Source organism: Ictalurus punctatus, chromosome 21 (genome assembly GCF_001660625.3).
Source record: "Ictalurus punctatus breed USDA103 chromosome 21, Coco_2.0, whole genome shotgun sequence".
Lineage (NCBI taxonomy): Eukaryota > Metazoa > Chordata > Actinopteri > Siluriformes > Ictaluridae > Ictalurus > Ictalurus punctatus.
Window position 1 is genome coordinate 7411813 of NC_030436.2, and position 27880 is coordinate 7439692.

Sequence of the window (27880 nt, forward strand, 5' to 3'; positions counted from 1 at the left end):
GAAGCTTACAATGAGTATTGTAATGAATTGATCCCTGCATGTTTGGATATGCAAATCTGCACATAAGATGAGAAATTATGCATTTTGCTTTATTAAGAACGTTGTTATTAATCAAACTCCAACAACATAACCTCAGATCCCAGACATGCAACTGAGCAGAGTAATCATTAATTGATGTCCCTTTGACGTGATGCTGGAGAGAGTGAGGATAATCCATTTGACTTGTTTCAATTCTTCTCACGTCCCATCTTTGCATCCTGCCCTCGCCTCCTAAGGGGTAGAGCTTTGTCATGTTCCTCAAACCATTCCTGAACATTTTTTGCAGTGTGGCAGGGAGCATTATCCTGCTGAAAGATGCCAGTGCAGTTAGGGTATACCGTTGCCATGAAGGGATGTACTTGGTCTGCAACAATGTTTAGGTAGGTGGTACATGTCAAAGTAAGATCCACATGAATGCCAGAACCCACGGTTTTCCAGCAGAACATTGCCAGAGCATCACACTGTCTCCGCCAGCTTGCCTTCTTCCCATAGTGCATCCTGGTGCCATCTCTTCCCCAGGTAAGCAACGCATACGCACCTGGCCGTCCACATGATGTTAAAAAAAAACAAACAAAAAAAAACACGTGATTCAGGCCACCTTCTTCCATTGGTCTATGGTCCAGTTCTGATGCTCACGTGCCTATTGTAGGCACTTCCAGTGGTGGAAAGGGGTCAGCATGGGCACTCTGACCGGTCTGCAGGTATCCAACCCCATACGCAGCAAGGTTGGCCTTTTTCAACGTTACGGAGGTCCTTACGCTTGCCTATTTTAGCTGCTTCCAACTGTCTGTTCTGTGAACTGACTATTCACTTGCTGCTTAATATATCTCCCCTTTACAGGCACCACTGTAAAAAGATAATCAATGTACTTCACCGGTCATTGGCTTTAATGGTATGGCTGATCAGTGTACACACACACACACACACACACACACACACACACACACACACACACACTTTGCCATAAAAATTTTAGTTTTATTAACACATTTCCTACATTAGAGTACTATAAAACAGTACAAAGTTCATATATAATGTAGAAATCACTTCTATTTCTCTAAAAAAACAAAAAAAAAAACTGTACAAAAAAATTTTTTTTCTGCAACTTGACAATTCTGAAACGTGTCAATTACTTCCTGTTCCCTTTTCATCAATTAATTCATTAACTAAGGCTGAATAATGTGTCTTTTGCTCTGAAATTCAAATGGCTGATGAAAGCAAGGAGACTATTATGTATGTAATTAGTTCTTAGTAAATCTGTTTGGTTTTTTTAAATGGAGAAAGACCAATACAAAACTGACCAAAAGTAATTAAAACATCTGAGTCATCTACGAAGCAATGATAAAAGTTAATATCAATCAATAAATAAAACTGAAATAGCATTTTTTTTTTTTAAATTGCCAAGTTCCATATTCATAATAATATGGTTGTCCTCATATGCTCCTGGTGCTGTAAACTCTGATGAACTAAAGAGCAGTTGGTTATTTGATTGTTCTGATAAAACCCGGTTTTATGTACTAACTACTGTAATGCTTTGAGCTAACACTAACGAAAAAGGCTGGACTCAAGAGTTCACAGCTGCTTTGGTTAGACAGCGGTCCCCTTCTCAGCATACTGTACATTTGTCCAGGACAAATTCATCAACGTCTCGAAATAGCTCCACAAAAGCTAACCATGTGCTTCTTCGTGTCTAAGTGGGACACGCAAGAAATAAGGCTAGACGTTGACTTGAGTCATGTGGTGATGAAGGTAGTAAAGTGGCGATGCGCATCCAGGAAAAGGCCACTAAGGGGAGGTTGGTGCTACAAGTCCTTCACTTGATTCCACAATGTGATGAAGCTCTGCCTTGCAGATGGTGGGTATGGTGCAATGTAGTGAGATAACAGCAGGCGGTTCCTCATCACCTGAAAACATGAAGACAAAGATGAATGAACTGTAGCTTCTACTTTTGGTTAGTTAATATATACACACACAAACCCTATGATAAACTACAGCAGTCTTATTGGCAAAGGGCCGGTGTGGGTGCAGGTTTTCATTCCAATCCAGCAGGAGCCACACCTGATTAATTAGTTGATCTTGGCTTTCAGTAGACTCATTAGACATTTCTGCTCTACACCTTTTAAATCATTAGAAATCATGAAACAGCCGGGCGTCAATCACTTTCCAACTCATTTGTCTAGACTGTTACGTCGAATTAAAAAAATCGGGGCACACAAACAAATAATTACCAATTTGCATCTTGTAACCTAGTTAAACACAACACACTAAAAACATGTGCTTGACCATTACTAGAACACCATGTTGTTCTTTGTCTACTTCCCGTATATAGTGTTTTAACATGGTCAGTTTTCATTGCCTATTGATAGGTTCCATTAAGATTTGAGTAACCGGCCGATATTCTTGCTCCAAAAACTAGCCACAAAAAAATAAATAAATAAATAAATAAATAAAAAACCACCAACAAAAACATTTTGATCCAATCCAACTCACACTGTCAGTCCCAACAACCAGTTTCAGAGGGTAAAAATGAGCATAGCCAGTTTAAAGCTCTAAACCAGGGGTGCCCAATCTTATCCGCAAAGGGCCGGTGTGGGTGCAGGTTTTCATACCAACCAAGCAGGAGGCACACCCGATTCCACCTGTTTAATCAGTTGATCTTGGCTTTCAATAGACTCGGGTGTAGCTTCTGCTTGGTTGGAATGAAAACCTGCACCCACACCGGCCCTTTCCGGATAAGATTGGACACCCCTGCTCTAAAGGATTTGTTTGTGTGACCTGAAGTTGAGCCTAGAGGAGTACCAGTGCAACTCCTACCATGACTGGGCTGTTAAGTAAGACGCTTTTGTGAAGATGAGACCCTGTACTTCATTCCATGTTTGTGGAGAAGCATTGAGAAAAGGTAAACGCGATTCCTTCAAGTGGGACCTGTTCCTTGATGGATGTTGAGTCCTGTGAAAATGATCTATGGACTCAAATGGTCCCATGTCTAGTAAAGAATGTACAATAGTTATGTAGCTCTGAATGTCAGTTCAGAAAATTGTTTTTGTTAGATAGTAATATTGAAAACAAATCAGTGCCCATATTTAGCCCCGGTCAGCTTTGTAGTTAATATGCATAGCTAGCTAACTTCACTATTGAGCTTAGTAAACTAAATAACTAATTAAAAGTAATGCATTCTAAAGTACTAAGGACAGCACAATAAATGATAAATTATGTGCAGAGTCAATCCCCCTCCCCCCATTTCCTGCACAATTTGATCAATCACCCATTCCAACTCACCAGCCATTTACCTTCATAAAACATAGAACAAAATATATACATGATAGCACAGCCAATCGTGCTCCTGTGTAACCCGGCCGCAGATTACTGTGGCGTTGCTGGGATTCAACGCAACTTTAACACATTTATCAATATTTCATGTTTATTTACGTATCAAAACCTGGTGCTACACAATGCTTTTATTAATTTATCAAATAAAATTAGTTACTTACACATACACACTCCTAAGAATGCTCGTCTGAGCTTAAATGGGTGGCCGTGAGTAAATATGACTAACATTCATATTCGACAACTTAAAATGGATTCATTTCATGATCGGAAATGCAGAGCTTTGCATTTGGTAGCTTTCTTGGTGTATCTGGAGAGAATGGCAGCAACGGGTCTAAACTAGTGTTCTATTAATGTTAAAGGGATCTTGACTGATCCTATGTGAAGAAAATTACATTCGCTGCATGGGGATGTGCAGAGAAAATATTCACACCGAGTACTACGATGGCCAAAACAGAAAGATTGACTTAAATAACAATTGTCTCTTTGAACCGTTCATTCATCTGAAAGCATAGGAATAATGTAAGGAATGCTTTTTTTTTATTATTATATATTTTTACCTAATCCAGAGGAAGACGACACGCTTTCTGTCAAGGAGGACGAGTCTGCCAGGTCTGGTGAAAGTCCCTCCATCAGTGGGATTGACAGTTCTGATGATGGCACTGACGAATCGTAGATTCCAGAGTCTCTGGGCATTTCTGGAGGGCTAGCTGAGCCGTCCATGTGGCACAACGGCCTCGGTAATGCGTTTGTCTCCTGACCAGACGATGACTGTGATGAACTTTCCCCAATTTCCTCTTGCGCTGAACTCGAGGCCATGCCAGAAAGCAAGTAAGTGCCTGGATTTGGCATTGTGGGTGGGATGAGAATGTTCATGACGGGGCGCTCGCTCTCAGAGGGCCGCTTCAGCACCACCTCGTTGAGTGCGAGCCCCGAGTCGGGTTTTTCACGCTTGAGAGGGATGGGAGCAGAAACGGGAGGCATGAGCTGTTGCTCGAACCAGTCGGGTTCATGGCTGATGTGCTGGTGCATGTTACAGATGGCTACATAAAGCGAGCGGCCCGCCTTGCTGCGGAAATAGTTGCGCTTGCTGATTGAAGGTACGCCGAGCTGGCGCGAGTGCAGCCGTGCCAAAAGCTCCGGCAACTGGTCCATCAGTTTGAAGCGGGGTGCCAGAGCCAGCGAGGTGGGCACGTCACTCTCACGCGAGTAGTCGAAGTAAACGGCCATGAAGCGTGAGAGGTCAGCAGAGTCCTGCTGAGCCTCACGCAGCTTCTCACTGATCATGGCGGCAGCTACGACAAAGAGGTCATTGCTGCTCGGGTCTGGTATCGCCACCTCTTTGGTGTTTTTCTCCTTGGATGTGGCCTTGCCTTTGCGATGCCTTTTCTCTACAAAGTATTTAAAGCCTTTGGAGCAGATCGTGACGAGGAAGTGAGCCTCATCGATGTGCCGGCTCAACCAGGACATCTGACCTTCCTTACAGATTTCCAGATGCTCCCAAAGATCCAGAGCAACCTAGGCACACACAAAAACAGGACAGGACTCGTTAGGGATTGGATTAGCTGGACTAACGCTGTTCGATTTATTTTCAAATGGCAAGAAACCATTTCGAATTTAAACCAGCAAATGTCACATGCAAGGAATTTAATGTTTCTGATCCATTTTAAGGTATTTATACATAATGCGGCACTATTGCTGATTTAGCTCAAGCTTAAATTTTATGCTACTGTTGGATCTTTAATCTTTGCGTACATTTTTTTGCTACCTCCCCCTCCTGCCTACGGTTAGGTCAAATGATAAAATGGCTTCCTATTCAGTGTATACACTTACTACTGATTACATACGACATCTGTGTCCTATGACTGTTACAACCGTACACCATAGTGCACAAAATGTCCAGAAGAACATCAAAAGTTTTAGGAATGTAAATATAACATTTAATTCATCATTGAAGATCGTTTATATATCGGATAGATTTAATCAGTTGACTGCCATTAAAAAAACCTCAAAATTCTTGTCAGTACTATTTTAATCATTATAAGCAAAAAAGAAAAACAGACCAAAAAAATAAACCTGTCCAAAGAAAAGCATGATTCAGTTTCAAGTTTTAATCTCTCTTTGATCATTAACCAGCAGGTGGCAGTCTGTACAAATTTCTATATCACCTTGAACTCCTCTGTGCCTGAAGTTCATAACCGAGCCTGGAGGCACAAAATTTCCAGCATGAGCGCGTGCCCCCACCCCAACTGTGTTCCTTGGTAACCGTTAATTAATTTGTACCAAACGAAGAGCTGAAAGGCGCTCACCGAACAGCCGCAGAAATCCTGCAGGAAGAAAGCAAAGCTCTGGATGACAGCGAGATGTTTGGGGCAGTCTTTAGTGGAGTAGCAGATGAAGACTTTGGGCCTAGGCCACGGTCTGTCTGTGCTCAAGGCGGTGGTGTGAGAGGACGACTCGGAGCTTTCTTCATCCAGGTGGGAGTAGATGTTCTCTGTGGAGAGATTTGAGATGAAAGAGTTCAACCGGGCCCGGAGAAGATTTGAAGTTGGGGGGGGGGGGTGAATGTTAGTCAGTAGATTCCAGTACATTTATTATTACCATATGACAAAACTTGGGCTGACTACGAAAAAGACAAGGCCTAACAAACGCTGCATGCACAGTAATATATATTTATCTCGGAAGAGACTGCATGGTCAGGTCTACGTCGCTGAAACATAACCACTAGGCAGCCATGGTCTCAACCATAACAGCACAGAGGGCGTTAATTATTTCATGTTGTTACTTTCCACTTCAGCATTCCTCGCACGCAAACAGCCATACAAGAAGTTTCCTTTTGTCAATCATGACATTGTGGTGCGACAATACAATGGTGCGAGTACAAATGCTTAGATTTCTCAAGCCATTAATCCTCATTTGTGCTGAGAGATTTACAAAGCTCAGATTACAGTCGCTGGACAAAAGTGAGTTCTGTAGGTAATAAGATCCTGACTAATGAGGGTGGGGGGCACGCACCTTGCTGTTTTTTGCGGCACATGACAGTAAAGAGAGTGGCGAAGGCAGACATAATGACCAGAGGTACGGTGATGGCCATGGCACGGATGGGTCCAGCCCACGGAGAATGCACTGAAATGGAGTGAACAAAGAATGAGTCATAGACAAGTAAACATCTGATTTTACAATTTCCACGAGTTATAAATAAATCCATTGTATTTATTTATTTCGGTTTATTTCCACCATACATTGAAAACCAAGAAGTGGCTAAGACAACACCATATCATCACTTCTAATTCTAAGCCTTATAGCCTTAGTGCTGAAAAGTTCATTGTCATTTCAGCCCATTGTTAATCAACACGACAGACATAACACTGCAACCAATACATACATCAAGTAGCACACCATATAATCAAAGCTTAAAGTATTTGTTTGCTGGGCTTGCGCTGCACAGTCATTGTATGTTCTGGTATAAATCTTAAATACAGTATCTCACAAAAGTGAGTACACCCCTCACATTTTTGTAATATTTGATTACATCTTTTCATATGACAACACTGAAGAGATGACACTTTGCTACAATGTAAAGTACTGAGTGTACATCTTGTTTAACAGGATGTACTCACTGTTGTTGCCAGCGGTTTAGACATTAATGGCTGTGTGTTGAGTTATTTTGAGGGGACAGCAAATTTACACTGTTACACAAGCTGTACACTCACTACTTTACATTGTAGCAAAGTGTCATTTCTTCAGTGTTGTCACATGAAAAGATATCATCAAATATTTACAAAAATGTGAGGGGTGTACTCACTTTTGTGAGATACTGTAAGCCCTAAACCTATGCTGAATTTAATACCAAAAAATACTGACGTCCATAATAAATCGTCTCTATAGTGGCTAAAGGCTTAATGGTATCTTTATTTGCCGTTTGTGTGTGGGGTATACATAACCAATCAGCAATGAACAGAATCACTAATCCCAGCCATAAATAACATTAATTCGTTTAGGCACCAGTTTTGAGCATGTACTGAAACCCAACAAGTTGCTATCCCTTACCTTGGCTTACATGATATTGAGTCTGTCTCCTGGTGTTATTGCTGTCATCACGGAGCTATGGAGTAAATAAAAGACAACACTGAGTACGTTTAAATCTACTGCAATTTCAGGTTCAGAACTCAATCTGTTGTAACACATGAATAAACTTTACCTCTATCGCATATGTTCCTGGAGTAACATCTTGCAGAATGCATGCTGTTTTAGGGCCATTCAGCTCCTATAGAATAATGACACAGACATTTAAAAACACCACTTCAGTCTTAATCAAGAAAAAAAAAAAATCCATAAGATTATGCAAGATGATCGCAGAGGTTTATTCAAGAATTAGGATGAAAATGATAAACAATCCCACTCAGACTGTTTAAAGGATTAAGAGCTATGTAGGACACTGGAATCCCCCCCACCCAACAACGTCCTGGCCTAACTCATATTTCAACCTATTATTAGTGTTACAATGCACGGTATGTTAAAGCGGACATGAGGTATAGCAGTCTAGACTTCCGAAAGTGAAATCGAGTCTGCTTTTTACATTATTCCAAAGGGACAAAGTGTGATGGTATGAGGCGGTGCTCAAAGACGGGGGAACAGACACTGGAGTATTCTCACAAACAAACAAACAAACAAACAAAAAAAAACCCACAACAACATATGACTCAACACTAAATGGCTGGACTGTAAAAGCTAGGTCAAACAATTTAATCATAAAGGCCTGCAATTTGGGTGAAAAGGCATGGCTTTCCCCCAAAGAAACAAAACTGCAGCTAAAGATTTGCAGGGGTCCCTAAATCCCTCTTAAACTATATACAATGAGGGAGTAAACCGGGCCAAAAAACGTCAGCTAAAAGTTAAAGAAAAGTTCATTTCCAGTTCCCATCACACTCTCTCACTAACAAAGTGGGGCTGGGAAAGCACTCAAGGTTTTTTTTTTTTTTTAGTTCTGCTAAGAGTGCACATCTCCCCCGGGGCAGGAGGAGTCGGAATGATCCACTGAGGTACAGGCCTGTTAGCCAACTAGCCCGACACGTCTATATATTATTCCTCCATCTGTGAAGAACATTACACGCTGCTGAATGCATTAACTCAGAACATCTCACTCCTACTTATGCTTGCCTGCTCTCACCTCCTTCTCCTCCTCATCCCCCTGGGGAGGTAAGTGCATGCGTGTACAATGCAAATCTGACAAATTCTCAACTTGACTCTTCATTACGCCGAATGTTATTCATGCATAAAAGATAACTGAGTGAGCCTGAACACATTTCCAAATCTCAGAAAACGCCAATATTAATAGTCGTTTTTTATAAGGATCTCAAAAATGGCTTATAGCTCACTAAAGCGTACATTATCTGTACAGTTCTAGAGGGGGAAAAAAAGGCATTCATGAAGAGTTCGTTGGAATGTTAAAGCTCTGACTTTTCTAAAGAAATTTCACTGAAAATTTTCTTACCAAGCTTTTCGAACATAAAATCTTGTTTTGAGGGAAACCATTTGTTATAGGATTCCTCCAGAGGCACAGGAGAAGGCCTTGGATTTATTTATGTTCTAAAAATGCACTTTTAAAATGACAGGAGAACTGAAAATCAAGCATCAATCATCACATAACCCCCCCCACCACCACCACCAAATTCCTATTCATCTTCTATAAAGACAAATCATGTCTTTTGTCATAGAATATACACCCAGAAAACTCAGTTTCTTCTAGCAGCCCACACTGATGTTTGATTTTAAAGGTTTTATGGGGAACCGCACACCAGAGTTGTTCCCTTTTTGGATTACAAGCAGAACCGTGTTAATCGTCTAAAATCCTTAAGAAGACCTACAGCACCATGTGTAAACTGAAAACTGCAATAACAAACACCACCACCGTTCTTCTAGTTAGTTCTTCACACACTCGTTGGAGGAACTCTGGAGAAAATGAATCTGAGAAACTTTTTCTTGAAATATGAATGGTTCTGAAAGAAACCTGATTTCATTGAGAACTTTCTACATTCTTTGAAAAAAGGAAACTTGTCTCAAGGTTTCATTGAAGGATTAGGAGTCTAGCTCCTTTAAGGAAGAGTCTTGGTGGCACAAGATCAACTCCCTGAAACCACTGGAACATCTGTGCTGATAATCTGTCATGCAAAGTCATTTTTGTTTCTGAAAATTTGCAAACCTGGGCATACAAATCTGGCCAATCCTGTAGTGCACACCCATGCCAGCTGTTTTGTACGGTATAAGCTTCCTTATCCGCTCTAGGTTCATGATATAAAGTCCTAGGCAATAAGCGCATTCTTTGCCATTATGATGATCTAACAGGATTGTTATGTTGTTGGTAGCAGCATTCGCGACACATGATCTGTCATTGTGATGTTTTCTGTGTGTATTTTGTTATGACACCGCCCAGAACAATCCGAACATAAAGAACGCAGCGGAAATCCGCTGAGCTCACAATCAATGAAAACAACACAATCCTTCGGCTTGCTTAATCAGAGGTGAAGCGTGCTAACCGGTTTGCAGCGTTTGAGTTTGAAGTGGTTCTCCTGTCGAAGCTTGTAATACAGGTAATAGGTGTTGAAGCCAAAGGTGGGAGGAGCGTGATCGAAAGTGACGTGCAGATTGGACCCGAGCTGGGAGACGTTGAGCATCTTGGGCTTCCAGACTGTCAAAACAGAGAAGGGAGAGGAAGAGAAAAGAAGAAGAAAAAGAAAGAAAAAGAGAATAACGTTATTTTGTAATACAAAGACTGAAAGACATGAATCAACTTGAGACTTTTCTGCACAGGTCATGGTGCTTGATGTACATCTTAGCAGATGAACGACAGTTCTCAAGCCTGAATTACTCACATGGTTTGCAGACGAGGTTGTCCGGGCCAAGAAGCACTTCGCAACCTGTAAAAACAAAGCAAAAATAATTCATGACTCTCTCCTAAAATTCTTTACTTTCAGAGATCTAACAAGAGCACAGTTTATAGGTTTGAAGGATAGTGATATATGGAGTTTTATGAGTGAAGACTGCGTGCTTGAGGAGGGGAGCCTAACTCACTGTTAGTGTGCAGGAAGGAAGGAGGGAAGAAGCTGTCGTTCATGAAAGTGGGAAATGGAATTATCCTGACCATGTAGTCCATCTCGAAGGCCAAACCAACAAAGGGCTGAGAGCTCAGCTTCTGTTGAATAATTACAACAGACATTCATTATAGCCAACTAGTTTACTAACCATAAATATCCATAACAATCACCCCATGTTTTGTTCTTTACATAAACACACATGTTGCATTAAGCCAATGGGAAGAATTTCATTAGATCAATTAATACACTACTACCTCTAATTTTAACCTGTAATTTATTTATTTATTTATTTTTACTTACAACATTCTTGAAGGAGAAATTGAGTTGTCGAGGGTCCTTCAGGATCATGTGTTGGCACTGTTTCCCCTCTGGATTCTTGTCCTCCAGATAAACACGAAATCCCTTTACATGCTCAATACCTGCATAGATAACACACACACACACACAATGGTCACAACATCCATCCAGCTGTCCATCGATTTTCCATACTGCTTATGCTACACAGGGTCACGAGGGAGCCTGGAGCCTCCCCCATTGACAGCCCGTGACGGGGCGCCCACTCATCGCGGGGCACAATCGCACACACGTTCACACATTATGGACAATTATGAAATGCCAATCAGCCTATGACACACGTCTTTGGACTGAGTACCCGGAGGAAACCCCTGACAATACCCACAACAATAATCCGAAAATACTAGCAATTTCATACTGGCTTTTAGAAACCATTCACTTTGACTTGTTGCATTCAGTGGATCGTGAATTATATTTACTGAACTAGATATGGTGGCTTGAATTACTTTCTTTCTTTTGTTTTGAGTTGTAAAAATAATTTCAAATATTAACATATCTCTGTGCAGAATCTCTTTCTGTATGGCCTTTCGGCTGTACCCTTTGGTTATTCACTACAATGAAAAGACACCGATTAGTATCAGAGTTGCCAAAGGGGAATGCTAAGAGCAGATTGTTCGAAAAAGAATAATAGTTTATGCCAACTGTTGACCAGTGGTAGGTACGTGCTTATAGAATTGTTTATTATTAGTTACCCTATGACCGATTTAGGAAAAGGTTCAGGTATGTGCTTTCTCTTGGGGGGGGTAAATAAATAAATAAAAATAAATGTAACCGAGGGAAAATGGAAAATGATGTGCACATTACAGGAAGAGTTCAACATTTTGTCTAACGAAATTGAAAGGTAAGCAATACTGTTACTTCACAAAAATACTGTTTGTGAGATCCTTCAGATCGTGTCACTGATTGCAAGCCGAGCAGGGAATCCGTATCGGACAATCTTTCAAAAGTATGACTTGTAATCACAAGCCTAAATGACGAACATCGGCCAGTAATTAGACACGACATGTCTTCCCTCTAATCTAAACTGTAGCCCTGGCTACACCGTGACCAAAAAAAAAAAAAAAAAGGGGGTCAGAGCACAAAATGTGCAAGTCCTTTTATACACCTCCCTCCTTTTCTCCTTTTATTGGCACCCCTGGAGAGGGAGAGGAGGCCTTTAACACGCACAGAGGACAAGCGTGCGTGCCAAGGGAGCATTCTCATGCCCTTCAACGTGTGCCAGCCTTCCTCCCTTTTAATTACATTTCTGCCTTATCAGTTGCAGGGGGAAAAGAAGAGAGAGGATTGGTGAAATGGGGGTGGGGGGGTGGTTGCCTGCACACATTCCACGTGGTTCCGATTACCTCGGCAGGGAGCGGAGCTGAAAGAGCCTGCTCTTCAAGGCAGCGTGTAACTCCACACCTCCACCGGCTCACAGATACCTCCATCACGCTGCCTTAAAAAAGCCACCGGAGGCGAAAGACAAAAAAACAACAAAAAAAAGTTGTCCAACTGGTTGGGACTTTTACTCTCTTGGTGAGGTTTTTTTTTTTTTTTTTTTTGGGGGGGGGGGGGGGGCGGGGGGACCCCTGATTCTAAGGTAAAAATAGCTTTTATCTTTATGTTTCTTAAATATATACTCACACCATATCATCTCCTGAACCAGGCCAAAGGATTAACCTGACGCAAACAACAGGGCACATTGTGCTGCTGCTCAGGGAAAGGACTCACATTACCAAGTTCAATAGTGCCTCGACAGACGGAAGCCAGGGACACCCCGGTGCTCCCTCCCCTCATCCTCCAAAAACACACACGCATTCCTGAAAAAAAATCACTGGGCTCCTATGTGCGGATCTCTTCAACTGCTTGGCCAGATTTGTGTGACTGTCAGGCCTGAAGGAAAAGGCTTGGCGGGGGGAGGAAAACCTGGACCTTTGATCAGGACAGGCCTAGCACTCTCTTTGAAGACGAGGCCTCACTTTCAGAGTGGCTGTCCTGTCCAGTCTCTTATTTCCCCATCGCTGCCAGTCAGTCAGTCAGTGAGATAGAGGGGGATAGAGAGAGACGGGGGGCGGAGGGAGAGAGAGAGAGAAATGACCCATGCACGCAGTCAGGTATGTCGAACACACGCTTTAAAATCCATTTGCTTTGATATGGGTTTAGGAATCTGAGAGGGTCTCACCATCATCCAGTCTGTTCAGAACCTCAAAGTACTTGTGGGGACTTTAACCATCATTATCCTGTAAAACAGGCTAGTGTATAATCTGTTGCACAGGTACACAAGTCTAGTGTGTACGTACGAAAACATAATCAATGTTTTTTTTTCTTGCATTAAATACCTTTACATGAAGTTGCTGCAAGGTAAAACCTGCTCTTAGGGGTATTTGCTATATTACTCAGGTGATATGACTAAAATGTACAAAGGAGCAAAGCAGCCTGGCAAAAAATGCACAGAAGATGATGGATTTGCCCAAAAATATTTATTTGGAAGTGTTTATAATTGCAAACTGCACATAGTGCTGTCCTATTCTGCAGAGGTTCTTCTTTATCCAGTAATGGTTACACACATACACAGATAAAAGATTATCATCATCATTATTATTATATATTAATTATTCGTGTGCATGTTAAAAACGTTGAAAAAGGGGGCTTACCGAGGGGACTTGGCATCCAGTGGACTACCACGGCTGCCTGGTTATCACAGGACAAATGAGTGAAGCTGATATTGTTCACTTCATGGATGGCATGTTTCCCCCACAGGTTCCAGTTCAGAGAGCAGTCTAGAAAGAAAAACAAAAAGGCAAGAAAATTGGGGGCGCTTTTTTTTTTTTTTTTTTTTATTGAAAGAGCATTGGTGAGATTCTTTGGCAAGCTCAAGGATGCAGCCATGCAATTCGACCCCCCATCCCCACCCCCCAACCTCTTCCTTTTCTCGAACCCCTATTTAGTTAGGACTGTGCTATCGGAGCTGAAGATCAGCAGGTAGAGGAAGAGAGAGGAGCAGTCGTTTGTGTCGCTCACACCCCGTGGCTCCCTGTCGGGGTTGCTGCTTTTGTGATGCTAATGAGGGTTGGCTTTTAGGCTGTGACCGTTCCTGTCCATGGTCGCAGACAATGGGGGCCGAGTGAGAATCAGGATTAGCTACAGGCAAGAAATGTGACTTTTTGGCACATTTGATAGTTCAGGAAACAAGTTAGAGCTTGGGGGAGAGAGAGGGTAGGGGGAAAGAGATGGGGGTTCAGGGATCGGATGAATACCACAAGCAGAGCACAGGAAATTGATTAGATTTATTTTTATAAATCAATCAAATCATTCCTAAATTTTATCAAACGGTGCCTTACTGTCATTTCGATAGGTGACGAGCTTGCGTCCGCTTTCGTCTGAACTGGATTGAATTCCCTGCAAAAAGAAAAAGGGCATGGTTAAGCAGGTACAGCATTAATAAATAGTTTACTTTCACTCCAAACTATGTGACATGTGAACCACGCTGAGGGCACGGAGCACATTCCTTTGAGACTCGACAAAAAATCAACCAGCACTTTAAGTGGTGACAGCAACACTAAAGTATCCTACAATTACGAGGCTTCTGGCTCGCACAAACTCCTGCTGAACGCACTCGGTGCCAACTCTGGGGGGGGGGGGGGGCCTCAAGTTGTGGGAAGAGCTGCACAAGACATGCACGCTCTCACGCACCCATGTTCGGTCCTCACTCTAGCTACTGATGCAGGATCGGGTGCTGGTAAGTGCGCTTTAACTCTAGGTTTCAAGACTTAGGCGGTTATGACTGGCCCGAGAACAGTGGCTCGAGGCGCATCATCGTTCGAGCCAGAACAAACGAGCTTGCGTGACAGGAGTTAAAATGAGACAAGAGGAAGCTATAGGCTGCGTGTCAGATCAAGACTGATGGTAAAAGGAAAAGAAAATAAACAAAGCTTCGCAGACACGAAGGGCAGCAATGACTGAGGCTTCTTGGTAGAAGACGACACTCGAGCGGTGTACGGCTCTGAATTTTATTGTGGCCTCATTTTAAAGATCTTTATCATCTTTATCTGGCTGCCTGATTAAAGGAAGTTGTTCTACATGACAGGAAGGAATATACTTATCCGCCTTGAGAGAGTGTAGTCGTCTGAGAAAGCTTGGAAAGCTGATCTGTTCTATTAGATGTCAAAATCTGAGTTTGGCATAAAGGGTAGCATAATTTCACTACTATGAATAAACAGAAAAATTAGCAAATCTAAAATATAGCTACTTCATTATGATTGTTTACTTCTCAACAAAAGTTGTGGGGCCAAATGTTTCAAAAACGTGCACTACTGCATCACAGGGTCAGAACAAAGGGGGGGGACCCTTTTGGACCGCAACACAAAGTCAAACCATTACTTGTCCCAACACCCGCTCTTCCCTCGTCTGGACCTTCAATTCCCTCAGCCATCATTTCATCACTCCCAGCACGTTAATCAAGCCAGAATTTCCTCCCGTGTGCTCTGCGGGGAAACCTTCCAATCACACGCTAAAGACGCAAAATCAACAACACGGCTGCCAAATTCGGTTTGATCGGTGGACCCACAGCATCTTTAAGGTTACGACTGGTTATAAATTTACTTCACTGCTGTTGTGGCTGCTGACATCACAAGCGTTTTAGAGAAATCTTCAGAGGCGAAACAGTTTTTAAAGGCAATGATTTGGTCACATTAAGAAATGATTCTACACACATTTAAAATCTCAGTAACTCCAAAAGCAAAAACAGATCTCAGCACCAACTACCCTTTTTCCTGATATAACATCGACCTAAATATCAGCTGCTACCTGATACTGATCCAATACCGAGGTCATCAGAGCAACCAGGCCGGCTCTCTGAAAGCTTTAGGGCAAGTTGTGTCTTGTGTTCATGCACAAGATGAGTTGTTAGTCAACATAACATGCACTTGTGGCATAAAGTACAGCTGTTTTGTCTGGAAATGTCAAATCTGATTCAACACCAAGCCAGCGTTTCAGAACAGAGCCGAATATTGATTCATCTTTGCATCATTACCTCTTCCATACACATTTTGTAGTATAATGTCAAGCTACTTATTTACTTGCAAATATAAAAGCCCTATATGATTTAGGGCTGCAGTCATACTGCAACACTGCACTCACAATATATTAAAACAATATATATGTATTTAAAAATCACACCATTGTCAAGGTTTAACAAAGCCCATACTGAAAAAACTTATCTTGTGCATTTTTTTTGTTTGTTTGCACATTTCTGCAAGATCAGCATTTCAAATACAAACACAGCAATAAAAATCAGCACCATATTGCGCAGCCCTTATCTGGTCCACATGTTAGTTACGACATTAGCATTGGCATCAGGACAGCAAATTAAAACAACGTGCATTTGAATTGTGCTTGAAGGCCTAGAGGATGTTTCAGTAACTATTACTTAACAGTGCATTTGCCTACTTCCGATAGATAACATGATGAACTCCACACCCAGATTCATTCCTTTCCCCAGGCGTAGATCCTGACCAGATGGCAACCGAGCTCAAGTACTCAGATAACAACGTTATTACGGAGACCACCATGACTGATGTCAAAAACACTCCGGCCGTAGTTTAAGCGTAGTCGGTGCTCATTTCTGTCCACCGCGCTGGATTAAGAAGTCATGCTCATAGTGGCAACTGTCCCAGAGAACAAGGACTAATTGGCAAAAGCTGCTTGCGCCTCCAGGTCATGAAATCATTTACAGCCATGGTGAAGATGGGAACAGTGCTCTAATTCTTCATTTAGCATCCAAAAATGAAGGGAAAGTGTGTGCCCTTGGGGTGCTATAATGGTCCTCAGGTTTATTCCACACCATGAACGCAGCGGGGTCCTGTGGGTCACATCGGACAGGCAGCTGCCAGGGACGCCTAAGCACACCTGCAGCCAATCAGAGGGCCCAAGGCTGTTACCACAGCCTTACACCTCAACAGGAAGGGGTTGGAAAACACCTCCTAAAAAAACCTGTCACACTCCCCAAACACCCTTTCAACGAACCCCCCCAATTTATGGCCTTCCACAACAAGAAACAACACCCCCCCCCTACCCCCTTAATTTTCCTTCCCTTTGTTCCTGCAGACAGATCTGGTCCTGGTAGGAGGAAGACCTTCGACAGCCCCTCTGATGTCCTCGCCCTCGGCACTCGTAATAGCCCCAGAAGTCATTTGGCATCCTAAAACTTCAAATGGACAGTCGGGGGAAAGAAGGGGGGGGGGGGGGGGGGGGTCAGGGCTGTAACTTGGGTCCATAAACTCACAGCATCCCATGTGGCAAACGAGTAGAAATGCTGGCCGTGAGGTAAAATCAGAGGTCAGTAACCGGTCAAACAAGAGCCCTAGCACTTTATAGGGGCTTATTAAGAGACTGTGAGAGAAAGGCAACTGTGTTTGGAAATACTCAGCCTTTTGCTTAATGACCTGGTTCATTAAGAGCTATATGAGAACATGTGATTGACATTAGCAATGGTGCTTCAAGAGTAATACTAGAGACATTGATTCAAACTAGTACCATTGAAAAAAAAATACAAACTGTAAAGTTTCAAAGAGAGTACCGTACTTCTAAAGCCACACAACTGACAGTGATTTTCCAAAGAGCCAAATTAAAGGCCGGAGTATCACCAACGCACAATTTAGTAAGAAACGCTAATGTAAGATTAGCGGCTTGGGGTATTTTCGGTGGCTGGTGGACGATTACGTGGCCGTACCCGGTGCCCACGTTCGTTGTGCAGACTCGTGAGACACGGACATGTCTGAACAGCAGTCAGGAGCAGGTGAGGCCCGATAGCTGTGTGCTTCCTGTAGACTGCACCAAAGCGTCTTTCAACCAGGTGTTCCCTCACCGAGTTTGAATAATAACAGTAATTATATAATTTGAGAAGGCAAGCTTCAGAGAACAGCGCCCGTCAATCTAGTCTCTGCTTCATTCTTCCTATTTCTTGGTCGTATACCCTGTCAAGTTCTAGCTACAAAGGACACAAGCAGATCTACTTCCTACCTCACAGCAACCTCAATTCTACACACATATCAAGCAAATATTGATAGTTTACTCAAGTTCTTGTCTCATTGTACTCAAAAGGGAGCTGGCTTGCAAGGGCTTGCAAGGGCCCCCCCCAATCACTCCCCCCACTCTTGTCTTTTGGCATCCAACCGCACACGTGAAGTTAATTTAACAACACAGCCAGCTCTTTTACAAGTGGAGATGGTTCTCTTTAAATTCCCCATTAGCAGCAAGCCATATGGAGACAACTCCAAACACAGAGCTTTTTTTTTTTTAAAGGGAAGTATTTGTTTGATCCAGCTCCTAAGCCCTTCCGCACCCCCATGACTTCTTCAACCTTCTTCTGAAAAGAAAAAACAGGGGGTAAATGTGCCTCTAAGTAATGTGACCCCCCCACACACACACAGACACACACACATTTTCAGAAAAGAAACACGTAGATGATCATCTCACATTTACAGAATAAAAGACAGGCCTCACAGGGATACTCTGGCGACACTGATTAATTAAGGTAAAATTACTGCTAGTCTTGAAAGAGTGGGGTGGCAGGGGGATGGGGGTAGTTTAATGGGGGGGGGACCAGGGGAAACTACTAATCTTGTAGCCCTGAGGGAAATCAGGGCTTGCTTAATTAGAAGGCAACATTTGTTGGACTTATGTGTAAAGTTCAAACCTAACCCCACCTTCCTACGCCCCCCATTTTCTTTATAAAGCATCCTTGATTTCTGAACTGGTCGGTTGGTACCTGTTTAAAAGAACTGAATCAACTCCATGTGCCTCACAGATGATGCACAGGATCAAATGCCTAAATAAATAGCGGAGAAAAAACAACAACCCTGTAAGCCATTATGCCAGATAACGGACACATACTGGGCATCATTTATCAACCGGGATATAAAAGGATTTATTCATAAAATCATTCTTAGGAGGACTTTCACAAGAGGTGCGGTATTCATGAAAATTCAGTTAGTTCTGTAAACGGTTCCTATCCAATAAGCTCCTGAGAGTAGATATACATTACGCTGTCAAGTTTTGAATTTAATGGAAATTGTCACATTCTGCCATTTCATATGAATGACTTGAACGCAAAACATCCAAAACACAATCCATAAATTCAAACAAATAAGACTAGATATTCAATTAGGACAAAAGAAATGCAGTCCCGTAAAAGGAGTTACAGTTAGTGTCTGACTGTCGTATCCAACATACTGCATGTTCCCATTAGGAGGCACTTCTTTGGTGTTTAGTTGTCATTTTTGCCTTTTTTGGAGATTTGTAGGAGTCACAAAATGTAAATCAGCTGTGCCGCGAACGTGATCGGTAATTTACAGACGGTTAGCATTTATCAACATATGTATGTGTACACACACACACACAAAAAAAAAAGTCAGAGTGTTACCAAAACTTTTTGTTCATGACAGGAATTTAGTTTGGTCTACCAAAACATTCACACACAACTTTACTAATAAAAAAAAAAAAAAAAGCCCACTGAATGTAAAATCCCATGCATCATCCCAATCCGCCCCTGAATTTTTAAACCCCTCGAGATCACTGTTAGAGAAACTGGCTTTGCGATGCAGAGCGGGAACTCCTAAGTCATTAATCCAATCTACAAGTGCAGCAGGAAGTTCCTGCAGCCTTAAAAAGGGGTTAAAGGTGGAGGCTGCAGCTCTCCATCAGCTACTTTGTGGTGCATGCTTTTATAATATTCCTCTTCAGATCCTCCTGATCAGATGATGTTAAGCTGCTCCCGCTGGGCTTGTTCCTCTGCTCTAGGAAAACAAACATGACCACAAAGCCACTTATCACTGTTTGTCTAACAGATTGGCTGAATTTTGAGAGCAACGATGGAGCAAAGTTCCGATTTGATCGTTTTGAGCAAGAATAACGAGCAGAGGAAACAAATGTAGCACGGCTCGTCGTAACATTTTCGTTTGCAGGATCAAATCGTATGCCGATTTAGCAGAGAAGAAGAAAATGCTCCAAGTCAGTAACAAAAGGGCAAGAGGGGGTGGCTTGGCTTCTAAGATGTTGAGCTTACTCTGAGAAACTCCTAAACAGCCTCACCATCTGCCTCGCCGAGAATTCCCCTTTCCCAGCATCCAGTATACCTTCAAAGTACTCCCACTTGTCTAAACCTACAGAGGGTTTTTGAAGGCATGGTGGGAATAAAAAGTCACAGTGATCTCTTAGAAGAAGAAGAAGAAGAAGGAGGAAAAGAAAAAAGTACCAGTAATGACTGATGTCAATCAGTTTTAATTCAGGTTCGAGTACTACAATGATTAAACACATTCGCAATTTGTCCGTGCTGTACAAAGGGTCTTTTTTTGTTTTGTTTTTACAGCACATGACTTCTAACCGTTGAATAAAAATCGATACATGACGTGAGAATATCTCAAAAACCAAACCACGATTCTGACAGCACAAATCAACTCGCACACTTTTTACAGATATAAACGCACCTACTCCTAACAATCCACGCACAAAGTTTCCGCTGGCTGGCCTGAGATTCCCACCCACGCTCCGGTCCTCATCAGTCCACCAGGTCCGAGTGGGACGGATACGAGCACCTTTATACATTTGGCTCGACAAATTTGACCACAACTGTGGCTCTGACCAGTCCAACATGCTGTTCTCGTTATCCCCAACATGTGTATCTCATTTGATGTTCCACGAAAAGAAGTCATTTTCTGGGACAATTGCCTTTGTGTCCTCTATCTGAGCCTTGCTAATACTAATTAATCACCAGTATTTCGTGTTTCTTTCATGAGAGGTCATGATATCAAATCAGGACTGCAGTCACGCCTGACTGAGCGGATTTGCTTCGCGTGCCTAAAGGGTACTCGGAGAATTACAGGGTGAACAGAGAAACAGGATGTCGAGGAAGACGATGTTCTTTCTAAAAGGAAAAGTGACTCTTCAGCATCATAAAAGTTTATTCTGAGATTATACAATGAATAGCCCATCTGCGGAAGATATGCCAAAGTAAATAAGACAGAGGAACAAGTCAGAGTGTCATACAAAAACTCTTATTGTTTCATTAAAAAAAAAAAAAAGCTGTTTAATACATCCCCTTCATTTAGTCTGACGTTTATTAAATGCAAATTCTTGCATTCGAGCATCACATTCGCATACAATTTGCTGAGTTGCATTTCCTGCTAATACCACATGGCTGCAGGTGATCATATGGCACCAATGAGGCAAGTATCAGTTGCCCAGATCTCTGCAATTATACTCAACGCAGAACGAGCATTTAACTTGATGACAATTGCAAACATCCTGATACGTGAATGTAATTTCAAACACAGGGGTGGCTCCAGGAAACCATGATGGTTTCAAGAACCTGCCGCCTTGCTGATGAAAAGGAGCCGTGTTGACGTTGGGCACTTGTGCGCATCGCTGACGAGGTCCAAACGGTAGTCTTAAATTAGGGTGAAAAATCGCATTCAGGATTTTAATCATGCAAAGAAGAACATGTTAATGTTCCACTCAAAATAAACAGAGCTGCATTTAGGTCAACTCACATAAGCAGAGAAAGGAAAAAAGAAAAGAAAAAAAAAAGGAAAAAAAAAAAAGTGTTTTCGTTAAATTCAGCACGTGTTACATTTAATACGAGCAAGTCGAGATGCAACGTTATTCACGACTTTTGTATTTAAAGAAAGAAAAAAGGAGCGGTTTTGACTGTAGTATGTCTTCCAAAAAGGATCATACATGAACTCCGTGGCATGTTTTTTTTTTTTTTTTAAAAAGGAAAAAGCCTTGCAAATCTCTTGGAAAGACAGGATAAGAGGTCAAAGAGGTTACGCCTGATGAAGGGCTTTGCGTGGCAGTCGAACAAATGCTGCAGGGCAGTCTGGCTTGAAGTTCCCTCGCTCTGTTTTGCTTAATGCCTTTCCTGTTTTACTCCAATCAGCATTTGTCGCAGCCAGGCCTCTTTCGAAATGCAACCATATGCTATGACATTAGCGCTTAAGAACTTGCTGGCGCGTTTTTATGCACAGTCTAGGTGTTTTGTGAAACACTTGCACACGATATCATGAGCCTGCTGAAAAGTGCATGCCGAGGTCGTTTAGTCAGGGAACGAATAGCCCGAGTAGTGAAGAATGCTTCACGAGGACTCCGGAGGGACATTGACGAGCACGTGACTGCAAAAACCGTGTCTTTAACAAGCAGGGACGTCCCTCACTGGGAAACTAACAGACATGATTGCTTTTCCAGCTCGGTCCGTTCCGGACAGACATTGCCCCATGGCAGTGATACATGACCAAGTCCTAGCCTGATGGATTGTAGGAAAAAACTGTTGTCACACCAAACATCCTCCAGATTTCACAGATTCCTGCTTACTCAGTTCTGCCCTCTGAACCCTGGGAACCATCCTGAATGGATTTAGGAGGCTCTCAGGGACGACCTCACCGTCATGCCGCACACGTGTGAAGGCTGACCTCCAGTGCTACTGTGCTTTACCACACAGGTTTCTAACCTCTGGAGTCCTCCTTGCTCCGAATACTAATCCTAATACAACTAATCTGCTAATTAATCAGAGCAGGGAAAAACACTACAGATGCACAGGATGAGCGATGGGGAACCTGTTCTTTACAAGCTAGGACATGTTAAATGTTTTTTTATTTTTATTTTATTTACCTACATATTCAAAAAGTTAAAAAAAAATCTTAACAAAGTTGCTTTGAGTTTGAATTTAATCCCAGCCTTTGTTAAGTCCTTTCTTGTTTGCCTTCCTTTATCTGTATAATCGTATCCCGCTTTCTATGTTGACTGAAACGAACCTTATGAGAAGTGTAAACACAGCGGTGCTCGAAACAAGCCTGGACTTGTCCATCACAAAAGGAAGGACGTGACAGGAACTGAACCTCAAAGCTTCCTCAAAGGCTTTCATTGGGATTTCACTGAACCTGGATTAATTGTTCCTAGCAAAAAAAAGAAAAAAAACCCACTTTTGAATGGAGGCTTATTATGAATGGAAACTGATGTGGACTCACCAGACTAAGAAGGAGGGGGAGACATCATGATTCAGGAGGTAGGCAGACCTGCCTGATGACATTATAGAACAATAAATGTCTTCATAGGGAGGATAAGGGCTTGTGGGATTTGGAGTCTAGTATTTCAAGCTATGGGAACGCACTAGTGCCCAGGGCTTTCCAGAACTCCTTGAGCATGAAAAACATAGACCTGCCCTAGTTCTCTAATGGAAAACACAGTGCAACCAAATGCACTCACACGACTGCAAAATGAGATATTATGCACGTGTATCATGAATCTGCAGGCGGACCGAATCAGACCAGGGACATCGCGTTAGCCTTAGTGAAGGCAGCTACGGATTTAGCTTTAACACTCAAAAAGTTCTCTCAATATGTTCGGGGAAGACACACAAGCTCTTGACAGCGATTCCAAAGGCCGAAGATGGGATAAATTACCAAAGTGGTCAGGGAACTGCGGTTTCACCTCCCTCTCACAGAGACATTATGGTCATGCCTAGCCTGCAGCTGAATCCCGAGTTTTGAAGCGTACCGTTGTACTTCATCCTGCGAAGCAGACGCTCTGCAATCTCAAATCATTGCCTGAAACCCAGGCAGGAAGTTCTTCCGCAACAGATCCTTGATTAGGCCAGAGGAAAGAACAGCTAATTGATTGTAATGACTTCAATCCGTGGGCCAAAAGGAAAAGCTTTGGAGGAATACAACCGGTCCGTATCAGATTACGATCCCCAGGGACTGCCCTTGTCTGCAGATCTCTGACAGCAAGGAGCACCAAATCTGGGTATAAGATCACTTTACAAACAGCTTTCTTGCTTCAAGAGGATTACGCTAACTTAATTAGACATTTCATTCACCTACTTTAATAAATAACCACTGGGACTAAAAGTTTTTAAAAGGATACAAAGTCATCTATAATTCGTAGAGATTTTTATTGAGAGGAAAAGAATAAAAAGAAAGAAAACTTCTCTTGCAACCTGTTTAGGAAATGAAAAATCCAAAGAACCCCCAAAGAACCATTAAGAAACACCTTGATACTCAATAGTGCTTTCCAGACATGATTTTTGCTGACAGCCAACATTTTTTTCCTCAAGCAATCAGGAATAATAAATTCCTGGTACAGGTGTTTTTGGGACCTGGGAGAGTGTGAGAAATGTGTACCATGTGAGGGGCTGGAGGGCTTGGAGTAAATATAGTATGCACACACACATATACATACATATATTGCTCTTAAGATTACAACAAGCCATTGACACCACAGAGGTGACCAGAGTGGCTAGACTTTTAATTCACTTTCAACATACCTCCGATTACCAGCTACATCACTCCATTCATGTTGAACAGCAGGACACATGGCTCGTCAAAAGCACACCGCTACAGCTGAAAGCACCCAGGACCCCACACTGGGGAAAAAAAAAAAAAAAAAAAAAAAAAAAAAAAAAAAAAAGCGCCTTGTGGCACGCTGGGCCAATTCAGGACTAGCCAACCAGGGATTTTCCCACCACAGCACAAGGCATGGCCTCCAAGGTTACGAGTTGCTTGGATGGTTTTCAATGCTGCCTAAAACATGGTGCAGAATTAAACTTAGCCCTCCATGCACACCAACCCCCCCACGCAAACACACTCTCCACACCCCTGAACGCTATGAACCACTCCTCCCGTTCCATCATTCATAAGTCAGATAGTAGGAGAATAAAAAAAGAAAACATGCAGGTTCTTTTGAGATAGGAGTGGTGGTAGAAAAAAAAAGAAAAAAAAAACCTAGGCAAAAGGAAGAAGGTGTCCCACAGGTGCACTCATGCCAGAGCTTGCCGAAGATTCAAAGGCTTGCAGTAATAAAAAGGCTGCGTGTGTGTCTAAGGACAATGCAGAACGTTTTCCTTTGTGCTGCAGCAATGACACGGAATGTCGATTTGTGACTCAAGGCCTCGAACGCCTAGAAGCTTTATATGTTATTAGCATTAAGAACTACCAGTCTGGCGACTTCTGATTACATATCATTTGCAGAAAAGTACCGGCTTTGCTTTCTAAAAGACATTAATCTTTGTTCAGACATACCTCACTACTAAAGATTTTGAAGAAGAAAAAAAAAAAGGATCCCAAGAAATATCAACTTTTCTGCTCTACAACTAGTGCAAAGGCCAAAAAAGGTCAGCATGGTACATTTGATTAGCAGCAGGATCTGTCATCACTACAGCTTTTCCCTTGAGAGCATGAGTAAATGCTGCATGGACTGTATAACAGGCAGAACATGATCCTGTGCAAAATTGCATCTGATTCACTTCCAAAAGTAGCTAGGGAGAAAAAAAAATATGGCATAATACAGAAAACCAACACTAAATGCTCTCCAACTCAAATGCTCAAACATAAGCCGAATACCTCGTATATTCCGACAGCACACCTGGACCAAAGCTCCTGTCCCCTGTCCACATGCAGCAAGAAGGCTGAAATCACAATAGGGGCTTTTATTATTACAATTGTTACTTCTGTGTGTAAAGTGGTATTGACTTTTATGTGGTTTTAAGCATTGGGGGGGGGGGGGGGGGTGAGAATAGGGTGATTTCCCACTCACGCTCCACAGACTTACATGAAACAGCATATGTCTCCTTGAGTGCTAATCGCTCAAATTTGCGATTGCGAAACACCAAAATGACTTGGAAACCTGCTCAATATCCTGGCTGATGTTTTGGCGTGTTTGGCTCACATGACCCTCACATGCTGAACCCATAACTTAACCAGATGGAGAGAAACACGGAAACAGGGATCCGCCCCCCACTCCCAAAAAAACCGACTGATTATGCAGCTGGTAACATCTGCACAGGCATGAATTCTGACTTCATTTCTTTAGCAGAGGAACCGAAAATCAAACTCAGAGAGGACAGGAAAGTTTAGCTCATTCAAGATTCCAAAAAAATAAATAAATAAAAAATTTAAATCTCTGGCTGTTGCATGACTCGGGGAGTCTGACGAAGAACCAAAGGAAGGATGCTATTGAAAAGCCTGGAAGTTCCGGAGGTTCGGCACTTTCATCCAAAGCCAGCCAGCCCCCGCTGGGGTTCGACATGAAGCCTTCGACCCCTCTCAGCAGGGGGACGAGCATGGCCCAGAATGAGCGCAAGCCAATTTAAATATCCACCTCTCTTTTCTTTCTTGCTAAACTGCACGTTGAGGCTTATCATTCCACCCTCCATGGTGGGGTAGATATTACATTAAACAAGAACGTTTTCATATGAAAACAAATATTTAGCTATCAAATCAAAGCCCTTGAGCAAACACCCAATATGTCTACAACTTCATGTAAAAAAAAAAAAAAAAACCCATTTCGTCCCTTTTTAAAAACACGGGAACGTCAGTAAAGCTCAAGCAGCCAAAAGATTTGATCCAGCTCGACGCTTTGCCCGACAGCCAGCAAACCAGTTTGTGGAAAGCTAGGGTTCTTTCAGCAGCCCGACGACCTTTGAAGTGGCCGTGGAAGGAGACGGCCTGTGGTTTGAAGGAGGAAATGCCAAAGTGTGTTAATAGAGCAAACAGTCCCCTCACTTCTTATGGGAAATGGCTTCAAAGCAGCCGTAGCGGTCGCAAGACAATGCACACAAGAGTGGGCACTAAAAGTCAACAGCACTTCCGATAGGTATTTATGGGCCAGTGAGTCTAAGTAAACTCCCAGGCACAAAAAGCAAACAAACCGAGGCAGTGCAATCGACATAAGGTGTTAAAACTGTTGAAAGCAAGGCATAAAAAAAAAAAAACCCAAAAAAACATGGATACTCATTCCAAAGTGCATTAAAATGTTTTGCAATCGAGTTATAGCTCAGGTGTAACCTGTACTGACTATTATTTCATCATTTACTCAACTAAACGCTCGCATTTGACTCTAGTCTTGGATGTAAGGGTGTACATACAACTCGAGGGATCCATCCCAATCTCAAAATACTATTAGGACACGACCATAAAAAATCAGTTTGGCACAATTCAAGTGTGGAAATTAGCCAGATGGCTCAGTCTGTGAACAAAAGAAGAAGAAGAGGTCCTGACTGACCGCTTTACATGTTTAAAAACACCACAATTACACACTGAAAGCTAACTGGATAAACTATTTATTTACGTCAAATATCCGTCATGCTCATGATATATTGCTAACTCGGTTTATCGGTTCACCTTTACACTTTACAACGATATATTTGGATTCTTTAAACGTATTCAGAGTTGATATGTGTATATAAATATATTTTTAACACACTAACTAGTTTAGAAAAGAAGACTTTAGGTTATTATATGTATATTTATACCTTAAAGTAAACCTGAAGAAACTACATGGCTACATTTAAGGACAGAAAGTCGCCTCAGAGCATACCTGCTACCTTACCAAACATTAGGCTACTTTGTGTCAAACACTTAGCATACATTTCATAAATAAAGTTTTAAAAAACATCAAAGCATACTATTTTTCCTAGCGTGACGCTTTAAAAACAATGTAAAACTTCACATTGAAGTCTTCAGCTGGAGAAAAACCGAGTGTTACAAAATACCCTGACTTTCAAAACAAGCGTCCAGTTGAAACATTAAGATTTTTGGGAATTGCTCTTCGTGTCTCACCTTATATCCGCATTTCTCGGCGTTTCCTTTCCTCCCTGCGTTGGCTGCAGTTGTAGTTGCATTGTGGTGTAAAAATAAAACCAGAGACAGCGTGATTATACGCTGGAACAGTATAAATCGCAGAGCCATGTCCCAGGCTCATCCATGAAGTCCTGCTGAAGTGTGAATGAACGGCAGGTCTCTGTAGAGACACTTCATATCCGTCTACTGCTCTGCAGACAGGGGGCGCTGTGGATGTGAACTCCTCCCTCTGATATGAACTCGGTCCTGGAAATGCTACTCTTTTATACAGTGTAATGAACACTATGTTTCAGCGTAGTATTATATGTACTGTAAGCTATACGTGCTGTTCTGTATACTAGTATGCTGTAGAGTGTGTAAAATGTTTTACCAAATCATATGAGCCTACCAAAAATAAATTCAGTACAATTATGGGTGTAGCTATAGGGTGGCCTGGGGTGGCCAGTCCCAAGAGTA

At 42.2% G+C, this 27880-nt stretch overlaps 1 protein-coding gene and 1 long non-coding RNA gene across 3 annotated transcripts; both read right to left on the reverse strand.

Annotated features, from left to right (window-relative positions):
• Positions 1 to 996: 996 nt before the first annotated feature.
• Positions 997 to 27596, reverse strand: il17rd (interleukin 17 receptor D). Of its 2 annotated transcripts, XM_017450288.3 has the most exons (13): positions 27404 to 27596; positions 14135 to 14192; positions 13448 to 13573; positions 10761 to 10879; positions 10438 to 10558; positions 10239 to 10283; positions 9903 to 10054; positions 7568 to 7633; positions 7417 to 7471; positions 6382 to 6492; positions 5676 to 5860; positions 3927 to 4884; positions 997 to 1943 (listed from the first exon to the last, which is right to left on the reverse strand). In XM_017450288.3, the coding sequence occupies exons 1-13, from the start codon at positions 27530 to 27532 to the stop codon at positions 1825 to 1827; spliced, it is 2244 nt and encodes a 747-aa protein (XP_017305777.1). In that variant the 5' UTR covers positions 27533 to 27596; the 3' UTR covers positions 997 to 1824. The 2 variants fall into 2 exon arrangements, with proteins under 2 accessions (XP_017305777.1, XP_053530173.1); XM_053674198.1 differs by lacking the exons at positions 13448 to 13573; positions 14135 to 14192; positions 27404 to 27596 and adding an exon at positions 12158 to 12334.
• LOC128628922 (uncharacterized) lies at positions 12368 to 13441 on the reverse strand. The gene is made up of 2 exons (XR_008393190.1): positions 12976 to 13441; positions 12368 to 12814 (listed from the first exon to the last, which is right to left on the reverse strand). It is a non-coding gene; the product is annotated as an uncharacterized LOC128628922 (long non-coding RNA).
• Positions 27597 to 27880: the final 284 nt, after the last annotated feature.